General features: G+C 42.4%; 1 protein-coding gene across 1 annotated transcript in view; it reads right to left on the reverse strand.

Moving 5' to 3' along the window:
• WIPF1 (WAS/WASL interacting protein family member 1) overlaps positions 1 to 22,867 on the reverse strand; it is a 53,867-nt gene that overhangs the window by 12,416 nt on the left and 18,584 nt on the right. The window contains exons 2-3 of the mRNA XM_051624154.1: positions 19,738 to 19,851; positions 1,153 to 1,241 (exon numbers count right to left, since the gene is read on the reverse strand). Coding sequence (XP_051480114.1) covers positions 1,153 to 1,203 — 51 coding nt within the window. The 5' untranslated portion in view covers positions 1,204 to 1,241; positions 19,738 to 19,851. The remainder of the gene's footprint in view (positions 1 to 1,152; positions 1,242 to 19,737; positions 19,852 to 22,867) is intronic.

Consider the following 22,867-nt stretch of genomic DNA (forward strand, 5'->3'; position numbering starts at 1 on the left):
TTTTTTTTTTTTTAAAGACAAGGGACATCTGTGGCAAATTGCTGGTTTGGAGACTGAACAAGTACAGACTGCGCACATAATATGAAAGTTGTACTGAAAACTCCTGATGTACAAATTCTGGATAAATGAGAAGATAGGTGGAATTTTATTTACTATTTTAGTTTTGATAGAAATAATTCAAAATGGCTATCACCACTTCATCAATATAGAGCTCTTCAAATTGACCCAATAAAAACTTAAGATGCGGTGGTTTGTTTCAATGATCCTTGCTTTTCTGTTATGTTTTGGTGACTGTTTTCAAGGAAGAACCAAAACAATAAACACAAATGTACATTTGTGGGGACACACACGTATATATGGTTATTTTTTCTAGGAAATGGTGATTCCTGAAAAACTTTCTAAGTTATTGGAGCAGTGTTATGGCAATTTCCTGAAAGGTGGTGAAAGTCGCCAGGGAGGGCACAGAATCTGTCTTCCTTGTGGTGGAAAAAGAGGGAAAGACACTTCAGCAACACCCGTGTAACTGGCCAGGGTTTTGCAACGAAAATACGAGTACTTTACAACAGCATTTCAAGAAGCCTTTTCTTCCCTGTAAGTGGGTGAATGCCTGTTGGAGGGCAAACAGCACAATTCCAGCTTAGGCTCATTTAAATCAGGTCTGATACATTGTCATCCACTACACTGTGCCAGCACTGGATCCTGTAATCTGCTACCACAGGCAGGTTGAGAGAGCTATGCTAAGAACTATCTTCACCACATTTAAGAAATAGGAATTATTTTTTCCAGCTTGGGTTATGTAAGTACCAGAATATAACAAAGGAGAAGGTGGGAGTATGTGTCTGGACATGGGAGAGCAAGACTTCAGTTACCCTTAGACAACCTGTTGGGGAGCTGTGCCTCTCTGCCCAGGATCCCTACACAAGACCAAACCACTAGTGTGTGAGGGAGATGAGGACAGAGAGTCAATGTGGCTAGTCACAGCCACATGGACACTGAAAGGGAGTGGAAGTAACAGTCCCTCTTGCAGGATCCATCATTAGCCATAAATAAAATGTCAGAGAGCTTTCCCCCAAAATCACGGATGTCCTTTTCAATACAATAAGCAACAAAGGACAGTATATATCTCGTATGTTTACCTCCTGTAAAACTTACCAAGGCAAGAGTTGGGGGTGGAGGGGGAGCTGGAGGGGGAGGCACAGGCATGGTGGAAGGCTGAGCTCCGTCTGGTCTTGCTAAGAAACCTGCACAAAAAAACAGAGAAGCACAGAAGGCCCAAAGATTAATAAATCTGTCACCTTTGGGATTACTTTTTAATCAGCTAAAAAACATCCTTGTAGCTAACAGATTTATCTGCTACATTTTCTAAATCCAAATAATCTGTAAAAAGCACTTCATGTTTCATTGTATGGAAACCAGCCACATCCGTAAATAGGGGCTCCCTACACTATCCCCACTGCCATACAAACTCACAGACATCATATCCAGTTTTACACACATACAGTGCATGCATTGCTATGGCAACGCACAAAAATGCAGTAACAAAACTGAACTCAGTTTAATCCAATAATCTTGTTCCTATGGAAGTACTTCAGGATAATCCCATAGCTATGCCATCAATCCTTACTTCAAGAAAGCATAATTTCTTTAAGATCATATTCAGAAAGTGATGCTGACCTTTTAAAGCCTTTAAGTTGCTGGAGGATCCACCCCCCCCACACACTATCCTGGAACTGCAGAGCTCTAGGAAAGACTTGTGCTTCTTCCTTTCTCCCTGCTTACTCTGAAGACACCAAACTCCACCATCACCTCTGAATGCACCTTCCTCCTCAGGAGCAGCACAGACAGTCATGCCCTTCAGCAAGCAGGTAGCCTGGCCTTTCAGCCACTGCTTACATCATGTTTGCACAGATCAACACGGTGGCAACAGGAAAAAGGGTTATTCTTCAGACAACCCCAGGCTGACTGCTGAGGTCCCATAGCAGTTATTTTACAAGAATACATAGATCTTATTTTCTGAAGTCACCTAATTGTTTTTGATAAACCCAAGGATAACTGTAATAGCACACTATCTGCCCAATCAACTTTGTTCTAGGTACAGTACCCATTACAGTTTGTATGAGCATTAGGAAAATGTTTTGAATGGAAGAAAATGGCATTTGCAGTGAGGGTGTGAGGTGAGTCATCACTACAGAGTCTGTAATGGCTCTGAGATGAGCCATGATACTCATGTGAGAAAAAAAAAAATGATTAGAAATACAGGTTTATCTCATCAGATGCTTGTGCTTCAAAAGAATTCAAATACAGCTATAAAACCACATACACACACAATTGCTGAGCTACTTTCCTAAGAAGAAAGCTTTTCTGAAATAAGACTAACATATTTTGTCTAAAACCTTTAGGGAGGAAAGGGCTTGGAAAGGCGTTGGACACAGCACCCCAAGCTCTGGCTGGCTATCTAGAAAAAAACATGGAGTTCGAAGTGCCGTGAGGCACCACCACTGCCTCCAGCGTCTGCAAGTTTTCTTCTCCTGTACTGCAGAAACTGTTTCTTTTTCTGGTTACTGTGAAAGAGCAAGCAGAGCAGAGGGGAAGCTGGCGGATGGACAGACTGACTGACAAAGAGGAAACTGAGCGAAGCCAAGCCCACGCAGGGCTGTGCAAACACATGTGTTGGCAAAGTCCTGCAGGCAGACCAGCGAGCTCTCCTCAGTCCCCTGGTGCGTTACCGCGCGTCTTACGGTGTCTCCACAGAAACACCAGCTTCACATTCAGAGCATCTGCTTGACTCGGGTTATATTCCTGTCTTCTGTATTTCTAGCTTCAGTCGTTACATCAAACTCTGCACAAAGCCCTATCCTTTCCTGACCCGCTTATCCTAAATGCAATATTTGAAATCTGAAGCCTATTAAAGGCACCAAGACTAATGCTGCTTTGTTCTTCAGCTTCCTGTTTAAAAAAATAGTCAACAGGAAAATTATTTCTTACAGCAGACCACAACCATCCTGTTTCTTAACACAGTCTTTTCACAGCTGCAGTTGTCTCTAGCACAACTACCATTAGGCTGTTTCACCAAGCTTTTAACTCCTTCAACTGATTAAAAAGAGAGAGAAATCCTGCTCTCTGCACTGCTTTGATAAGCTGCCAAAGCAGTCAGGATAATGTGCTGTGAGTCTCCTTGGCACTCCATGTGTCACAGACAAGTTTCTGGAGCAGGGAGAATAAAGTTCAGTTGATATCAGACTTTTAAATTAATTCCTTAAGGCAGCTCAGGCCTGAATGCAGCAAAAGACCCAGCTGGTCTATGAAGCACTTCCTCTAAAAAGCAGTATTTTTGCAAATGCCATAACTTGCCTACCTCCCTGTCAGTTAAGCAATTGGTTTCTACATGCTTCTGCTGGTCTGTTCTACTTTTTTCTTATTAACTGGGCTGTTTTAGATCAGCTTCTTAAGGAACTGGTGGGGACGGAGGGGAAGCAAGGTCACACTGGAAGGCTGAGTTCTCTAAGGGGAAGCCCACAGCCCAAGGACACATCCAGCATCTCCAAAACCCTCCCTGCACACATTATTTGCAAAGAGGTAAGGTAGAGAAAGTCAATGAATGCCTTCTCTTTGCCTATCCCATCTTCCAGAGGGATGACATCCTCTGGTGTACCTGTAGTCACCAGCTGCACACTAGCTAGTACCTCTTCTGGTACTGAAGGGCTTTCTCTACAGGATCACAGTGAAAATTAGATACCCAGCTGCACACTGGTGAACTTAGCATTTAGCTTCTGCTGAACAAGCCCTATAGCCTCCAGGGCAGTTACCTGCAAGGTCTGGAAAATGGCATTTTGAAAGCACAGGACAAATTTCTGTAATAGACAAAACTCAGGCAGAACTGGCTTGAAATTTAATTCAAGCATCCTGCAGAGTTGTTTACTCATGGTGTTCTAGAGCACACACTTCCCTTAGGAGCAATCAGAAGAGAGATCATATGGCATGACTCAGAAAACTGCATGCCCACACACTAAAGTATAATGCATATGCTTACAGAGCCAGTAAAAAACCCCACTTTGTCAAATTTTAGCTTAAAGCTTAAGTTGTGACACTGTTTCCCTCTTACTTTTGTCACGCTCTGACTCTGCTGCTGAGAAAGAGAACTTCAGAAACTCAGGCTGAAACTTCACAGCAAGAAATGGCATCTCTGTCTTTAAAGCTGTAACTCATCCTTGCTGTTTGGTTGTTAAATTTTGTAAGATCTATTTATTTGAGTTTTTGTAAGCAAAAAGAGTGACACTCTATGGATTTTAAAATCTGATCATTTTAGCCTGTTGAATAATAATAATGTACTGAAGAGATGGAGCAACCCAGGGGTTTGCCCACACAGGACAGCACAGTGCTGGGTCTGACCCTTGGGATGAGCAGCTATTGGGCTTCAGAAGCAAAGCAGCTGAGTCAGCACAACATTGAACCTGAAATTCTGCAGCTGCTTGTTCATCACTAATTCACAGGATCACCATTTTGCACAGAGCATAGAGATGTCCTAAGGTGTTAATTCTGCAATTAGAGGAAAGCTCTGGTTACTATCCCACATGTCAGCAATGGACTCAGTTTGTTATTTGCTCTTGGTCAGGGGGAAAAAGCTGGGATTTAAGAAATGAACATTATGTTCAATTGATAACAGTTGACACTAAAATACCTGAAGTAGTAATCAGTAATGAATTTCACTTACCAAATCTGTTAACAGCCAAGTGGCTTATAACATTCAGTGCTGCAGGGTGTTGAAAAGGAACCAATTCCAGAAGATCAAGGCTGAAAGCATATTGGTACTTTGAATCCCAGGACACATGTCCTTGCATATGTTTTAGGCAGTTGTATACATTATCACAGATTTTCAGAAGCTGTATGGAAATGTTGTATCTAGATGAGCCTTGGTGGTGCAGCAGGAAGGATTATGGAAACTAACCTGCATGTGTAAAGCACAGCATTGGCTCCTGAGCCCCAAACACAAAGATCTGTACTGTCAGCAAGAGAGAAGGATTTCCACAGCTGGCAGCAGCAGCTGCTGTCCCATGGCAAGGCAGGTACCAGCAACACTGGTGCTTCCTCCAGAGCCAAGCTGGGGTTGGGGCTGCCATGGCCCTGAGCGGGCCCCTCACTGCAGCCCTTGCCCCGCACCTCAGCCACAACCCCAGTGCCAGACCATGGGCAACCTTCCCGAGAGGGGTGTGCACATCCTCTGCATTTTCTGCCTTTTAAGAAAGCCAACCGAGCCCAAAAAAACCCCGAGTTGCCCACCTAATCCCAGGTAAGCCAGACAATCACGAAAGGAGGCTCTGATTTTTGTGAGCTACCGGGCACATCCAGTAGTCACTATCAGAAATGGTATTAAAATATTATTATATGCAACACGTTATGATAAAAACTAATGTCATTAAAAAACCAAAGTGTAGGAGATAGTATATGATGCATTCTGCAGAGAACTCCTTTCTCCATTAAGTAATCCATAAAGAGCAATAAGCAAAAGCAGCACTAAACTCAACCCAGTAAAGCGCAAATTCTGGGCATTTCAGATTTAATTTGGTACCTCAGAAATCATTTCAGAAGCATTACAAATGGTGGAAAGAAACGAGGCATTTAACGTGGGATGGACAGTGCAAACAACCGGACTGCAAGTGCACAGTTTGCATCTAGTGGCCATTTTGAGCTGCCTGGAGGCGTCCCCTCCCAAACAGACTGAGTCAGAGGCAGCCGGGCAGCTCTCTCAGCTCACTGCGGTTCAGCATTTCCTGCATGATTAATTTCCAAGCAAAGAAAAAAAAAAAAAAAAAAAAAAAGAGGAAGGAACAAACGACTGTAGAAATAAAATAGAAGTGATTAGAACTCAAGGGGAAAAAAAAACACACCAAAGTTGCCAATTAAAATGCTGATTGGCCTTAATATGCAAATGAAATCTAACTTCCAAACCGGTATTGATTTGTTTTTTTCAACGTGCACTACTGCCTGCTAGTGAAAGAAAGGGAAAATTTAAAAATCTGAATTTGAGGAAATGGAGCTAGCTTACTAAGTACTTTAGTAAGGTAGCTCTCGAAACAGAAAGGATAACTAACTAAAAACACATACCAAAGTAGTTGGAAAATAGCTTAAAATCAGTTTCATACAGACCACAATATTTTTTTCATGAACTGTTTTTTAACAGAGTACAGAACTATTAAACTATTTTGAGGAAAAAAAAAATAGTGTTTTCTTATGAATTTTGTTCAAGTCTCTCTGCTCCCACTTTACTTGGTAATCAGCAAGTCTACATGTCCCATGTTACACGCCTGTATCCTCCAAAGGCCAGAGGGGCTGTCTGCATTAAGAGAGTCGGGTGTTGGAGTGCAGCAAGGTGTGAATGAGAGCTTTAAAAGATGCTGGAGACACTCCTCCCGTGCAACACCATGCCAGTAATTCCCATCTGATAATTATCAGATATTTTTCTTCTCTTTTTATAGAAGTTTCTAAAAACATAGAAAACTATAAATAAAGATAGATGGTTTTAAACCCCTAAAGAATTCAACAAGGAAGCCAAACCAAACCCAGTGCAGCACAAGGCTACCAGAATATGCTGAAGAGGAATTCCCTCCAGGGTAAAGAAAGAATATTTAGGAGACTCTCTGGCCTCAGTCACTCACACAGAAGTGGGCAAAGCCTCTGAAAGGTGCTGAAGTAACTCAATACTAGATCTGCACACAGGACTGCTGTACAACCGCCCTACACTCAGCACTCCTCTGAACTAGGATAAACCTTCCAAAGCCCAGGAAGGCAGGATGAGGAAAGGGACATTTAAAACATTAGTCTCAGTATTTTTTAGTCTTTCAACATCAGTGACTGATCTTTTAAGAACGGCTTCTGGCTGAAATGACACTCCTTTTGGTGCAGGGATTACAAGACTGTGTGGCCTGAGAAAAGACATTAGAGGGATGTGAGAAAGCAAATTGTCCTAATCTGTCCAGAGGAAGCTATGGCAGCAAGAGGAGGCAGTAACATTCTGCCCTTAAAACCACTTGCAGGGAAATGGACAGCCAAAAAAGAGACCAACAGAGAAGCTACTCAGGATGAATGAGACCCAGGGAAATTCTGGGGAGCTGCTGCTGCCAGAAAGAGGAAGCCAATTTTATTTGGGACTTTTTGTATTTCAAATAAACTCTCCATAGTACCTGAAATGAGTGGTATGGGTACGACTTTATACCCAAGCTGAAAAGCATCACCCACTATGCAAAATGCCAGGGCAGAGAAAGTGTCTGGTACCAGTGATGCTAGAGAGCTCTTGCCTGGATTCCAGGCCAGGGCTTCCTTTCTCTTTCCATGAACAGTCATATGAGGTGTGACAGATAATAGGCTTCATTCTTGGGCACATGTGTAAAGCGGATGAGATATCTATGGCCCCAAAACAGGACTTGGCCCCAACCTGAATGACAGACAGGAGCTGGTAATAACAGGAGTATCTGCCATGCAGAACTGCCTCTGTACAAACATGGCAGTGACTGACTTGGGGGATGCAATGCCACCCCTGCTGTGGTCAGAGGCCAAGGAGAGAAGAGGAGAGCAAGACCCTGGTGGTCTCTGGCAGGAGAGCACAGGGCAGTTCTTGGGGAAGGAACACATCAAGCCTGTATTAAACTGAACATTTTTTCAGCCCTACATAGGCTGCAGAGAAATGACACATTTTCTGTTCTGCTTTTAGACCTACCCTTTTCAATAAATTGCAGAGTTTTTACCCTCACAACAGTGTAACTAAGCTCTGTGAGAGGTGCCAGTGCTGGGGGGCTAGTGAGGAGCAGTAAGATAAATAACCACAATCATGAACAAAGCACAAGACTAGTTAGAAAAAAAAAAAAACCCAAGAGGATTCCACAAGGTACTTTCATGTCTCGATGTGTGTTATAGTAGGCACCTCTGCCCTGCCAACCCTATGGCATCTCCATCTTCCTCCACCCCTCATGCTCACCTCCCTCATCCCTGAGCACTCAGCCAAGCACAGTGACCCTGCAGGCAGCACTGACTGCAGCTCATACTGGGCAATACCCCAGAGTCCTAAAACCCCTAAACACTTTTGATCTACTTCTTACCATCACAGGAAAACAGTAACAAACCAGGTTAGTGTGGGAGGTCATTGACAAGTGAACTATCAGGCCACTGAGCCAGCACACGACAGTGGGTGCCAAGAGCAATAACAGCCAGATGCTATCATGGTCCACAGCAAGTTGCATCCAGAAAACCTCATCTGTCAAAGGCAACCAGGAGTTATATGGCAAAAATCCAGCTGCGCTGCATCCTGGAAAATTACAGCTAAGAAATAGGCCACTGTGGTGTCAGAATGTTGTTTTAATCCAAGTATTTTAAAAAGTTTTTTCCTTTTCAGTGACATATTTTAAGATATGCAGAGGATCACAGGCAATAGCTAGCTTTGGAGGACTGTCCCCAGTCACCAATATAGTCACCATCTGGAAGAAGGAGCCAAGCTTTTGGTCAGGTGAATCATTTGGTTGTTGACCTAAGAAAAGCTGATAATGTAAGAGCAAATACTCTATAGCAGAAAGTGTGTCTCTGACTCACTGAAAACAGAAATTGCTTCCATCCAATCCACGCTCCTATAATTTATTTCAGCCAGCACTTTCAGAGGAGATGCACAGAAATAGTCCTGTCTGCTCAGACTCTGGGAGTGGGCTCATTCCCCTGGCCACAGGGACCCTGCCCTGGGAGCAGGACCTGAGCCTGGCAAATGGTGCCAGGGGAGGTGTCTCATCCATCTTTTAAAACAAGCACATGTGTGTCACTCCTTAGCAGGAGGTCGGGATCAAATGCAGCAGCGAATACAGTTACTGGGCTGTATCCCAGCTTTCAGGACAGGAGGACACAACTTGAGATACTGCAACCTCCTAAAGCTTCCTCCCCACCCCTGCCTCCCTGACAACACATGAAAAGCCCTTCCCTCAACACCTCCACAAAAAGAAAAGCCCTACAACAAACAGCCTCACCCTCTCCCTCAGGCAGAAGTGATGGTTCAGGACCAAGCTGTTTGCACCCAAGCTCTTACTTGAGATGCCCAGAGCACAACTGCCTGCACTATTCCATCACCTACCACCCAAGGCAGCCGTTGGTCAACCCAGATGTTTGAAGCCATGCACAAAGCTGTGTTACCCTGGGCATGCTGCCCAACAGCCAGCTAGGGATTCACCTTGGCTGGAGGTGGCCTCATGCAGCTCTAAAGAAAGGCACCCTTGTTACAGTGCTCTGGAAGAGGCTGTAAGGACCAACCACTCCACATAGGATCAACATACCTTGGGGAACAAAGACTGATGACTCTCTCCGTATTACTCCCTTGCCTGTTCCTGCTTGTGAACATTTTGTGCTCACGAAATACTGTTGCTAGTACACAGTGCAAGAGCTTCTCTACGATGGGGCTGCTTTTTCCAGTGTCTCATTACGGCAGGGGTGATCACTCAGTGTCACAAGGCTGCTCAGCAGCATGCACTTTGCTGCACAGCTCTCTCCCCAAAACTTCAGCCATCTTAAGCTCTAGGAGATGTTTGAAGGGTGACCAAGCTAGTTCAGAAATTAAGGATTTCTGAGTATTGCCTCCAGCTTACTCAGTCCTAAATCAGAAAAAAAGTATTGTATTAAGTTGGAAAAAGTCCTGAAGAGCAGGACGCTTTCCACCAGCTTATCCTCTCAATGCAGCACCACTCAGATCTCCAACTGGATGAGGCAACGGGTGGCCTGACAGCAGCAGGCAGCCTGTGCAGAGAGACAGGCAGAGGCAGGAAGGGACAGATGCTTCCCACACCTGGAGACCCAGAGGCAGAAAGGCATGGAATGGCTCTCAGAGTCCCCAGATTGTTACCATGGGAAAGCATTCCTGCCTTTTGCTTTTCCACTTACTGCTCCATGGTTTGTTTTGAGGATGCTATGGGTCTGACCACTTGTTTCCTTTCTGCAGCATGAAAGCAAATCTGCCATTTGAATCAAACTGACAGAAGTCTGGAAGATTCCCCCACTCCCTTCCCTCCACTGTTTTATGGCATAACACAGGCCCAAAAGTATCAAGAATTAGTCTGAATGTGTTTTTTGGACACTTGAGCTGTTTTAACTCTCAGCCACTGCAGAAAGAAGTCATAGGAACCAAATTTGGTAAGCAAGCCCCAGGATTTTGCTTGACTTTTGCTGACCATGGTTGCCCACCAGTGTGCTGTGAGTCCCCTTCACGGCAGTATTTATAAGGAGAGGGGTTTCTCCTCTGCAAAGCCTGGGGGTGGGATAAAAAGAGTCTGTTTGGAGCTATCAGTTACATTGTGGGAGATCTAGGACACCCCACACCCTCTCCACGCCCAGGGCACTAAATTAATAACACTGTGATCTGCATCATGCCATTGCTGAAGGTGTCTTCATTCACCTTTCTCCTCCAACCAACAGGACAACATGAAGCTGCATTTGAAAGCATTTTACTATAATGAAGGCTTACCAAGAATGATCAAGGATCTCACACACTGTCAGATTATTTACTTCTCAGTAGGCATAGGTTTAGAATTCATTTGACTTCAGCATTCAAATAGGCTTTTTTAACATAAAGTGTTTTCTTCATCACAATCAGCTAAGTCTCACTACATCCGCAGTGAACTGTGACTGGCCTACTAAAGCCAGAATCTATAAAATAATATTAAAATAGTGACTACCTCTACAGGGGAAATTGGAGGCATTTAAGGGCCAGACATGTGGAATGAATTTAACACACCGTTTTCCAATCCCTCACTCTTGTAAATATTTCAATATTCCTATAAGAATGTTGAAAAACTACAGTGCACAGAAGATTAGTTCAGATTTCACATCAAAAGCCCAAAGAAAAAGTTAAGTGGCCTGGGCAGTCAGCAGGGAAAGAGCAACTACATGAGCAAAAGTGCCTCAGAGTTTTTACAGCCCAGGTGTCGACATGAATTAGAGAGTAACTCGAATACCTGTCATTAGAGGAGCAATGAAAGACTGATCTGCCTGGAGTGTGGGAAAAACAAAACAAAACCCAGCCTCAGATCTGCATAGTGTAAGGCAGCCTGCTCCACCAAAGACAGTTCAGAAAAACGAATACCACCCCAGAGCCAGGTTACCGTCAATAAAAGCCTGGGCTCAGGGAGGCAAGCACCATAAATCAGTTTTGTGAGAAACAGGCAACCAGGTCTGGTAGAGATTTTAATTAAAAAGAAAAATGTTATTTTCCACTCCAAGAGTTAATTTTGCATGATATGAGGCTGCAAAGCACCAAGACTCCAAACTCCACTAAAGTAGGTGGAGATGGAGAATCTGATTTTACTCTTACTAGAGTTTATGGAAAGGCTCAGGCCAGTTTTCAGAGGAGGCTGGATGAGACCCATTGTACCTTAAAACTTTGCTGAAAGTGTTTTAATTATTTAGGATGATCAGACTTAAAGATTAAGAAAAATGAATCCTATGAAGTCCCTTGATGTTCACTGCTGTGCAGGAATTTGCAGCGTAGCTTGAGATTAGTCATTAAACCAGATCATTTGCGAGGCAATGAATCATATTTGCACATAAGTAATAAATCTGAGGAATGTCACATTCAGCAATCAAGGTCGGTGTTGGCTTCCACAACACCATCTTGTAGATGCAGATGGCTGGTAAAGCAAGGACCACAGCCACAGTCTGCAGAGATGCCATCACTTGTGTTCAGCACTGCTCTCATCTTGCTTCAGGAATTTAGGGAAAGCAACAGGCTAGATACACAGTCATCTGTCTCAAAAGATCATGATCTATTGAAAAATTTCCCGTGACTTTCCCTCTGTGTACTGCTCACAAACCACAAACTGAATAGACATTCATATCAGACCTTACAAACTGACTAGATACTAAATGAAGACTCATTCTGCAAATGACTTGTATCCCCTGTGTTTGCAAACCTTCTCTGACCTCTGATGCAAACATATAAAACAGCATTTGATCTGCCATTTAAATGCTTATTTGAACAACATGGCCAGGGAAGGTAAAGGTCTTTGTAGCCTGCTGGGCTGTCACAAAGCAATTTTTTACAATTAATATGCACAAAGGAATTAATGCAAGTTTGCAAATAAAGCAATGGAAATTTTTTCAGTTTACTGAGGTACAAATGAACATACAGAAAATACACCATTACTTTGCTTACTTAAGATTTTTTAGCATTTACTACAAATGGTCGATTTTTTTCATAGATCCTCTTCTGAGAACAGCTGCAAAACTCCCTCTTACATAATTTATGCCATAACTAGTTTACAGTAATTAAAAATTAAAATCACTGGAAAGCCTGAACTCTGGGAAGGGTACACTGGGTATGTGCCCATGCAGGGAGTTGGACGACAAAGTGTCCATTTGCACGAGCAATCTAAGCAACGCGCCGCGTCCGTTCTCGCTCAGTTGGAAGAGAGCCCCTCTGCCCTCTGAGGTTTGGCTGCTGTGGAGCTCATACTGTGTCTCAGAAAGCTTTCAGATGGGCTGCTATGGTTTCAGTAATTATTTTTAAAGGTTCCCGGCAATATAAAACCAAATCTGTGGAAGAGATTTTAGAATCAGGATGGAAAGAATAAAACAGAGGGACAAGAGGACACAAAAAGTAACCTGAAACAAACAGAGGGTCTGCTTCAGCAAACAACTGCTCCCCAAACTCCAGGACTTCCATCTCCCCTTCTTAATTTTGGAGCCAACATTAGCTCACCCCAGACTACTTAGATCCTGTGGTCAGAAGGTGATTACCTTTTCAAAAGGGTCTACAAAACTTTAGAAACTGTGTCCAAAGCAATACAAAGAAACCTCCAAACCCAAGATTAATTAAGGACAAGAGATAAATTTTAACCTTAAATATCCTACTGTCCATATTTTGGTTTGAAATTAATTCATTAAAAAACAACAAAGAAAAACAACTGTGTTTCCGAAAACATGTTATTTCACATGCTAATTCACATGACCATCTAATATCCTGGCAGTGCTTGCAAATGATGTCTTGTTCTAACCCATGTGAAAAACTAGTCCAAAATGTTATGTTCCTGCACCACCCAATTATTTGCCTGGTTGGAATCCATCAAGAAATTTCTCCTGCAACTCACTTCAGAGAAATAGAGACAGGAAGCAATATGGTATTGCTATTAAAAATTGTCCAATCGAGACAACTCAAAAACTGTATTTAGATGGCTTGTACAAAACAGATCAGATAACCATTAAGTAAAGTAGATTGAAGGTTGTATCTCTGTATTGTACAGTTCTTTGTACCGAATATAACATCTACTAAGTCAGACAACCTTTTTCTCTGTTTTAACGCACATAGATTTTATAACATACCCCTATTAACTGCCTCAGTTCACTGATTTCATTACTATGGTAAGAAAAGCATAGTTTTAAAAGCAAATTTATTTTTTTTTTTAATACAAGTAAAAAAAAAAATCAGCTGTCCTTAACTGGTAGGAACTGCAATAGTTTCACTCCAGGCATACAAAGTCTTATACCAGAAGGTATGTTCTCAATGTAGTACTAGGAATCTGTATGATAAATGATGAAGGCTGCCAGCTGAAGCTCTAGGGCAGATGAAGAACTGTCTTTTCTTCCTGTGATACTGAACTGTTGAATCCATAACATGCCTTATTTTGAGCTGATAAGCACTTCCCTACCTCCAAGACCAGATACTGGACAAACCAAACTGCTACCAAACAGAAAATGTATAAAAACCCTTCAGAGGATCACCTGCTCTAGACTTAAGTGGGAAAAGCAGCTCCAGATAAATAAGTGGTTTGGTGACTACCTTGCAGAAGGTTGCCTGCAGGCCAGGGGCCAACCAGAAGGATGAGTGGATAGATGGTAGGAGAGTGTCTGGAGATGCCCTCACTCTTTCGCCATCACAGAGAGGAGCTCTAGATCAGCCCTATGAATTGAAACCATGTGAGGGAGATGGAACTGGTGGACTGGTGTTTAGAGAGATCCCCAGGCAAGGAGCCTGATGTCTTCGTGGCTGCTATCTCAGGGCTGAAGTGGTGGAAGGACAGACCTGAAAATTTGCTTCATCTGGATTTGGTTTGGCTCTTTGTGAAGCAGTAAAAATCTAAGCCACAGTGTACTGAATACCTCTCAGTGAGTAAGAGGAGAGACCTCAGCCTTCAACATCTGAGCCTGCATGTGTGCAAGTCACCCACAGTGCTCATGGACTGTTCCTATCACTGATAATTTCCACTTGGTCCAATCTGGAAAAGACCTTGAGTAATACAAGGATGAATTTTTTTCTATTAAGTATTTCCAATGCTGCCTTTTGGCAAGAAAAAAATGTCAAAAATCACTTGGAAAAGAAAGGTACAGCTAAGAGATTTTTCAATTATTAATAAAAAAGCTGCCAAAATGCAAAGAGTAAAATACAGGCAATACTAATATTCTTCATATTTATAACATTAGAAGCTAAGCAGAGATGAGTATTGACCAACCATAACTACATTTTCTTTCATTTCCTAAAGTAGACCTACAGCAAAAATTCAACTGAAAATAGCTTTGTAAATCCATTTTTGCATACGTCTTGCAATTTTGTCTACTTTTGCAGCAGGAGTTGATATTTACAAAATACAGATATTTATCAAATATAGATGAGATAGCACTGAACGAGATGGTTCAGATTTTACATCTGGCACTGACAACTCAGCTTTGATATCGGGATTATGAAATTTGCTCATATGCATCTAAGTACACAGTTCACCTAAGTACACAGTTCACATCTGCAGCAGAGGATGCCAACTTAAACACCCACAGTGAGGACACACAGTTAAGCTGTCCATACTTAATCTAATGTTTTCATTGTCTAGCTGAAAGTCCCATAATTAAATATATTTTCTGAAGATTTAATTAGTGAAATCTCCTTCTCAACTTACCTTGGCAATTATATACGGCAAGGAACAAGTTCTATTCTGCATTATTCTGTGATTCTTTTAGACTCAAAGCAGTTCTAAGATTATACTAAAGACTACCTCAATCTAGGGATGTAGATTCCCTGTTCTAACTGGAGAAGCACTAAAACTTGTGTATGTTGGGATTTAATAATGTGGATTTGGGATTTAAAAAAAAAAAAGAGAGAAGTGGGAAACTAATTTTATGGCCTGTCAAAGTTTGAGACATGAAGAGGTTTCTATTTAAATCAATATTTTAAAACCCCAATAATTTCAATTTAACAAAATTTATGTTTTTTTTTATTCTCAGGATTGCAGATTTTATCTAAAGCAAATGTAGGAGCTGCTATTTTAAATTTCTTTCAAAAGATAATTTTAATACTTTTTAATTTCAGAGATTTAAATTTTGTACCGAATTCACCTTCAATCTCAGGAAAAAAAAAGTTTTGATAAACTGATGGTTTTAATCAGAAAAACTTTTACATAAAAAAATATACTGAAAGACTTTAACTGCAATCATTAACTTTGATATCCAAACAAACATTTTCCAATCTAAGCACTGAAATCCCAATGTTAGAGGCTCATGTGTTCCCAGCTGTGCTACCGAACCAACACGGGGTGGCTGGCCCAAGGCAGGGCTCTCTTGCTGGCTCCTGGCTGCTTGGTCGTCATGATCACCACCTGGTACCAGGAGGGACACAGGGGAAGTGGGTGCCACTAGAGCCAACGCTGGGAGAACACAGATGACGACAAGCAAGGAGGCCCAAAGTCCTGTACAGGGGACCAGTTTGAAGCATGGCACAAATCAAACCAAAGGCAACCAAGGACAACAAAGTGAAAACGCCCTTCTGCTTTCCTCCATGTCTCCGATTACAGAAGTCTTAGCTCCAATTTATTTCTCTTTGGAAACAACTTTTTACAGCTGCACATGGCAAGTACTTAGCTAACGAGAGAAGAAGAGAAGCTGGAAAGAATGATTATTAATGGATTCTGCCAAAAAAATAGGCAGGGCAAAGTCTTTCATGGCTTAGCACAAGCCAGTCTTTCCCTGTGCAAAGAAGAAGCTTGTCCTGTGTTGCAGCTGCATTGCTTTCTGCAGCAACCCAGGCTGGAACTTGCAGCACATCCCACTTTCTACTGGCGAAGCTGCTCAAGTCCACATAGAAAAAAGAAGACTGTTTGCCAAAGTCATGGTTAATTAAGAGAAAAGAGATTCCATTCAGCTATCTGCATTTTATTTTAAATATTTATCTCTCCAATTCTTTTCCATAACCTTCAGCAGCCAAGTGTTTCCATGTAGCAAGTGCAGCCAAAGGCAACATGGCATGTGGGTGCCTGCCCTGGAGTGCACAGGTTTACCAAGGGCTCAAGGGACAGTAGCGACATCATGCTGGAGGCCATACCTAGCTAACTGCTTAGGCTGTTTCCCTGCTTGGTCAGACCTGGCAGACGTGCTGGGCAGGTGAATGCACTAGAGGGACAAATCCATACCTTGCCTGAACTCGGTGGGAGCTGCAAGCCATTGCTTGAGGCAAGACAAGCTACCCCAACCAGCTGCTCTGGGGCCGGCAGCAGCTCCTGGCTTCTGCCAGGTTTTTGGTGGTGGTGCCCAGCCAGCATCACACCTCGGTACTTGCTGGCAGATCTGAGACAACCTGCTCCACAGGGAACAGCTGATTTTGGAGGTAGTTTGCCCAGCTGAGCTCCTGCTGGTATTGTGAAAGCAGCTTTTTGCATTAAATGTAGTATTTTGGTGCTGTTAAAAAAAAAAAAAAGTATGTATGTCATACCACTGCCATGAAAAAACATACCAACAAAACCAAAAGCAGCCACATACCATTGTTCCACACTTGCATTTCCTCTTTATAACATGCTTCACTGGCAAGTCCACTTACTTCACAGGACTGCTCAAAGTCATCCTTACTAATACTGAACTACCACAAGCTCAGAGAAAAAAAACAAATTGGTCAGTGCAGGTGCACTGAAGCAGTAGGTATCGGAGGGTGGCAGCTGATTTCTCCTTTAATTTCTTTGTAGTAAGAGTGGTTGTCACAGTTGTTAAACCCCAGCTAAAGTTAGCATCACATCTGCTCAACTCTGTAAAGATGGTTGAAACCCTGATCAAACTGGCTGAATGGCTTGGCTAGCTTGCATGGGCAAAACCAACCTGGGTTTATTTTAAGTTTGAAGACTAAGTTTAGCATCTGGCAGACTGAAATACAACTCCTAACATTTCTGCTTTCAAAACCAGAATTGGTAATTAAACAGGGAGTTAAAAATCACTTCAAATCTGAGGCTGTAAGTTTCCAGATAAAAACAAAACTTTTTCCAAGTTCAGAAAGCTGTTGTATCTGGATCAAACCCACAGCTGAAAGGAAGCTTTGTGTTGGTTTTAGTGTGTCATAAGACATGATTACTCTCATGAAGTCTACTGTCTCTCTTAAACTGCAGTCCTGATGACTGGCAGTCCTCAAACAAGTGCTATTGGTCACTGTTTTATTCCTTATCTGCCAGGGCCCTTAGAAGCAGGCTGGCTCACAGGTGGTGCTGGTCATTGCACCAGGGTTGTTGTGTGAACAAAACCTGACCCTGCAGTCAGACCCTGCTTCAGGCAAGCCCTGATGTGTCAAAATTGGCTATGAGGAAATACTGTTCAATGCAGACCAAACTGGTTTTGCACAGCCAGTGGGAATTTACAGTTTTGAGATCCATGATTAAAATGATCTGGTTTTTTTGTCCTCCCACAACTGTCCACCTGAGAAAGCAGCACAGCCTGCCTTTTCAGGTCTCTCTCTTACAACGGGAGCAGGCCTGGTAGTTACCTTGCCAGGTGCTAGTGATAACAAGTCAAACACTTTCCCACCATGCACAGTATAATGCACTCATTTTATCTGTTGACTCCCAAATTAGAAGAGCAACATCTCCCCAGGAAACTCAGGAAAAGCATGTCATCTTCCCTCCCTGAAAAGTGCAGTACAGGATGTACTGTACCATATATATATATATGGAAGTGTTTACTGCCTTTAAAATAACTATACAGCTTTCACCAATAACCAGAACGATTTAAAGTCACTGTCAACGAGGAGACTGAAATACAGAATGACAGACAGCAGGGCTGCAAGAGAGCATCTACCCTTCCCTTGAGTCACTACTGATGACACCATTCCTGGCAGGTATTTGCCTCTTCTCTCCCTAAAAATCTCTGGTGATGGAAATTCTGCAATATCCCTCAGTCATCTACTCCATTATCCTTGCAGTTAATGAAGCTTTTCCCTGTACCTTATCTAAACCTCCTTTGCTGCGATTTCATTTGCTATTTCTCATCTTATTTACAACTGATGTGCACAATAATTTATTCCTTTCCTCTTCATGGCTATTGAAAAACTGTTTGCATGCCTCTTAGATCTTCTCTTCTTTAGGCTAAGCAATCATACTTCCTCCAGTCTTTCCTCATAGGCTGTATTTGGTCCATCTCTCATCATTACTGTTGTTCCTTGGATGTTCCATAATCCCATATCGTATTTGAACTAGGTGAGGATGACACAGTTCACTATCTTTACCACAGCGTTGCACTGTATGTTCTTTTGCAGCATCCAATATACCATTTTGAAATGAAATATAAATGTCAATTTAAAAATACTCATTTTCCCTAAATGCATGTGTCCCTCCTTCAAACAGCTGTCCTTTCTAACCCACAGTGTCCAAATCAGTGCATTTAGCTACTGATCACACAGTGGTACCATCTTTTTTGGTCATCTAATGCAGAATAACTCTCCAAATATTAGACTTTGCAACAACCCGCATCCTGGCAGCAGCTCGTAATGCTCCGTATGAGTTGTGGAGCCACAAATGAAATGAGACATTTGTCTGCTCCTAAGACTACCTCTTCCTTCTCACAGGAACCAAACCTGGCAGCCAGATTTCTCCGGATTGTTTCCAAAGGAAACACGCTGCTGAAACTACACCAAAGCATCAACCTACATAGACCAGCAATAGACCCTATCAAGAAGCAGCCCAGAATGGGTTTGTGTTTGCATCTACAGAGAAACAAAATCCCAAGCACCTCTGGTAGCTTCCCAGCATGAGTTTCTACCTGGCCCACTAGCCACAAACAAGCCACAGTCAGAGTTTACAACACAGTGCATTTGAGATAGGAAATAATGTTTGATCTGCTGGACTGCACCAGCTCTAGTTCAGCAGGTTACAGTTTAACTACAGGACATGCTTTACAGGACTCTGCTGCAATGAAATAAAGTAATCTCACTGTTATTTCCTTCTTTCTGATTCACTATGTGTCTCAGTGGACCTTTTCATACTATTCCTGTTCATTAGCACCAAACTCTGAACATCGCAGCCTTCACTGTACAGTTTTCAAGTGTAACATCATTTACTCTAACTCATGAAAACTATGAATTCACAGTGCCCGGTCAAATAATATCTTAAGTCTCCTGACCTACTTGTGAAGTCTTAAATTCCCTCCACTGTTAGCCCTGTGCTACTGGAATGAACAAAAAAACCCAACAAAACAAAACCTGCCACATGTGTTAAAAGCTAGTGGATTTGGCAGAAAATTTGACATAACGTAAAGCACCTAAACCTGACGTCAGGAAAGGTGTGCCACATCAGAGCATGGCAGTAAACTGGCATTGCCATTCATCCTGCCCTGGAGAAGAATGATTCCTATTTGTCACCCTGCAAATCAAGCTGTGAGATGGCTCCACGCCAAGACATACTGGAGACATGTTTCCCTGTTCTGGTGCTCACACAGTGACCCCTCCCCACTCCCATTCCACTCCTGGTGCAAACCCAGCAAGTTCAGTACCTCGTCACCAGCAGGAGAGATGGTTGCACAGAATAGGAGGCCTGGCAAATTCAGTCCAGAATACACTTGCTGAAGTTAATCAGATCACAATAACATTTCCCAGGTTGCACATTCCTGCAAGGAAGTAATGAAAGAACTATTAATTGCGAAACCGAAACATCAGGGACCACAGGCCCTGAGTACAAATCTATTATGCATTCCCTTGCATAAGAGGAAATTCTGCCTGAGAAACTGGCAGTGTGTAAATGGGAGCCTGCCTCCACCTAAAGGGGAATTAGAACAGGTTAATATACTGTGCTCTCCATATCAGTCCCTGAGGCCAAAGGGCCCACTTTGTTCCCAAACAAATTTAAGGTAATTTCCCAACTTTAGCATAGCATTGTGAAAGCCAAGATAAATAGTGGAGTGAAAGCAGAAAAGCCTAAAAATATGCATGGATGGACGCAGCGATAAGACTGAATGAAGTTATCCATTGCTACAGTTGCTCCTCTTGAAAGAGCCATGGTTCACCAGCCAGCTTTGTAATAAGCAAATTTCTATAGTTTAGGCTAGAGAAAAATGCATGCAAAAGCTGAAATAAATCAACCAAAAGTAAAACAGACCTCCTTCAACCTCTAGAGGCTTTTAACAGCTTATTACAGAAATGATTCACAGAACTGGCACTGAGGTGTGGGCAGGAAAAGGGGAGGAAGAGGCCAGCAAGATGTTACAGTGACATGCTGCAAAGGATGTCCCAGCAAAAGATACCCTTGCCCATTTAATGTATGCAATACTTCAACAACAAAATTTCTTTAACAATCCAGTCAATTTAAAATAAAATACAAGAACAGTGACCATTCAGCATTTTATGGATTTACTTATATTTAGAGATCAAAGTCTCCAAACTCAAATCACTCACCAAACTCACTGGTATGAAACCTTTGCACACACTACGTGGTGAAATGAAACCCACAAGGGAATTCTGCTATAAACTCTCTGAAGTTCAGGTTTGCATTAGTTGGTATTGCACATTTTAACTCCTATTTTGCCCCTTGTAGAGAGTAGAACAGCCCTGTGCCATGGATCCAAGTGCACAGAGAACACAAAGTCAACAGAGCAATGCAGCCAAGTAGCTTTTGGGGAGCAAAACTGGCCAGTCATTGAAGTGACATTATGAGTGGTTTATTCTGTTCATGTGCACAATTAGGGACACTTCAAAGTTCCTCTCATCTAACTTTGAAGCTCTCTCAAACTTACAAACTTTTATACTAATACTGCCCAAGGGAAAGAAACAAACGAAAACATTAAAATCACACAGAAAAATTAATGTTTCTTCCACAGATACTATGAATATGTGCAAACACATAAACACAGTCTTCTTTCCTTTGGAAGTTCGGTAAAAGAGGAGGGTTTTTTTTCTGGAGCACAGAATTTATCCCCATCTGGTTCAGTTTTGGGTTTTTTTATTTATTTTTTGTTGTTGTTGTTGTTTTCTTCTCTCTCATTTCAACCCATATTTATTTCCTTTTGTTTAGTCTATACTATTTATTTCCTTTCCTCTTTTTGCAGATTTTGTTTTTGATTTGTTAGGGAAATAAACATTCTTTCCCTGGCTTTCACAATACAAGCTAGTGGAATGATCCCATTCAGAAATTTCCCCTCTCCCCTACTCTCTCCTGCTCTTCCACTCCTGTCAGCCCTGGTTGCCTGTGCTAACTCTTGGTAGCAGAGGGAAAGTGCTAGGCTTTATTTATTTAGGAAAGTGTATCAGTTTCTTTTTAAATGCTTTTTACTTTTCAAATACCTGGTGCAAATCACTGTGTGGAGGCTCAAATACACGATTTACAACCTGTTATATTTAGATTAAGACAACTCCTAATCTATGTGAGATGAGCCACTATAAATCAGGATTAGACTGAAATGAAAATGTCTGCAGCAGGATTATACTAAATTGCTTTAAAATCACATTCTTAGTTAAACAGAGTTGAGTTTCACAGGGCTCTGGTGAAGGCTATAAGCCCTAATAAAGCAGAAAGGCCTATTTTGGGCAGAACTTTGTCTCTCTGTGCAAAAGCTGCTGGTTTTACAGAAGCAGAGAAGCCCAGCTAAGGCCAGAGCCTTCTGCATGTGAAACTCCAAAGCTCAAAATGTGAGAGCAAGCTCTGCAAGGCCACAGACAGCAAGAGCCACAGAGCTGCTAACTGCCCAGAAACAGGGCACTGCTATTCCCAACTTGCTGTGACCCTCAGCTCCCTGCGACAGAGCCAGACCCAGCAGCTACATCCCCAAGGCAAGAGAGGCTGTGGACTTCCCCACTTCACACAGCCTGGGCATCCCCAACAGCTTCATTTTGTGCTAGACCACAACCTTTTCCACCGTCCAAACCCTTCCACCTGGCAAGCTGTGACCTTGCCTAGGGAGCCAGGGGTCTCCGCAGGGAGCAGCTGCCACCTCCTCTTTGCCCTGCGCCGTCCTAGCACCACGTGCGCCCCATGCTGGGATTTAGTTTTGGTTCAGATTCTGTGAAGCACTACTACATTTTACACGTTATCATCCTGATTTTTTTCTTTTTAACTTTCACTATGACTTCCATTCAAAATTTGTAATTAATAACAGTTGCCTAGTAATATTTAAAAGTAACAAATGTATTCTTGCGCAGGAATATGAAAAGTACACCCCATCAAACAGCCTTCCTCTAAGAGCTCCCGAGCTCTCCAGCACCAAACTGGTGCCACTTCATTCCTGATAACACGTTCCCAAGTTAAAACCCTACAACACAGAAAAGTTAGGATAGAATTTCTCAGCAGGAATGAGAGAAAACCTTAACAAGAGACTACAGCAGTAAAATCAAACAGAACAGCTATATACTTGGTACAGCCAAGACAAACAGAGTGAAGTTCTTGCTATAGTCAATAGCTTTAACCTGTGCTTGGAAAAGCACTTTCTGGTATTTATGAACACTGAACACTTCTATTAAAAACCCAGACCTTTTGCTCTTTATATAAAAGTCTTAAAAAGGTGGAGATCTCATTCACACTCCTAATGTGATTCAGGTCCACACTGCTCTTGCACAGCAAGGCAGGCTCCAAGCTTCTCACAGAGCGGGTAACTCACTTCCTACTTCTGCCCCATAAGATCCTGCTCTGAAAGC

This window comes from Apus apus, chromosome 6 (genome assembly GCF_020740795.1).
Source record: "Apus apus isolate bApuApu2 chromosome 6, bApuApu2.pri.cur, whole genome shotgun sequence".
NCBI classification, from domain to species: domain Eukaryota; kingdom Metazoa; phylum Chordata; class Aves; order Apodiformes; family Apodidae; genus Apus; species Apus apus.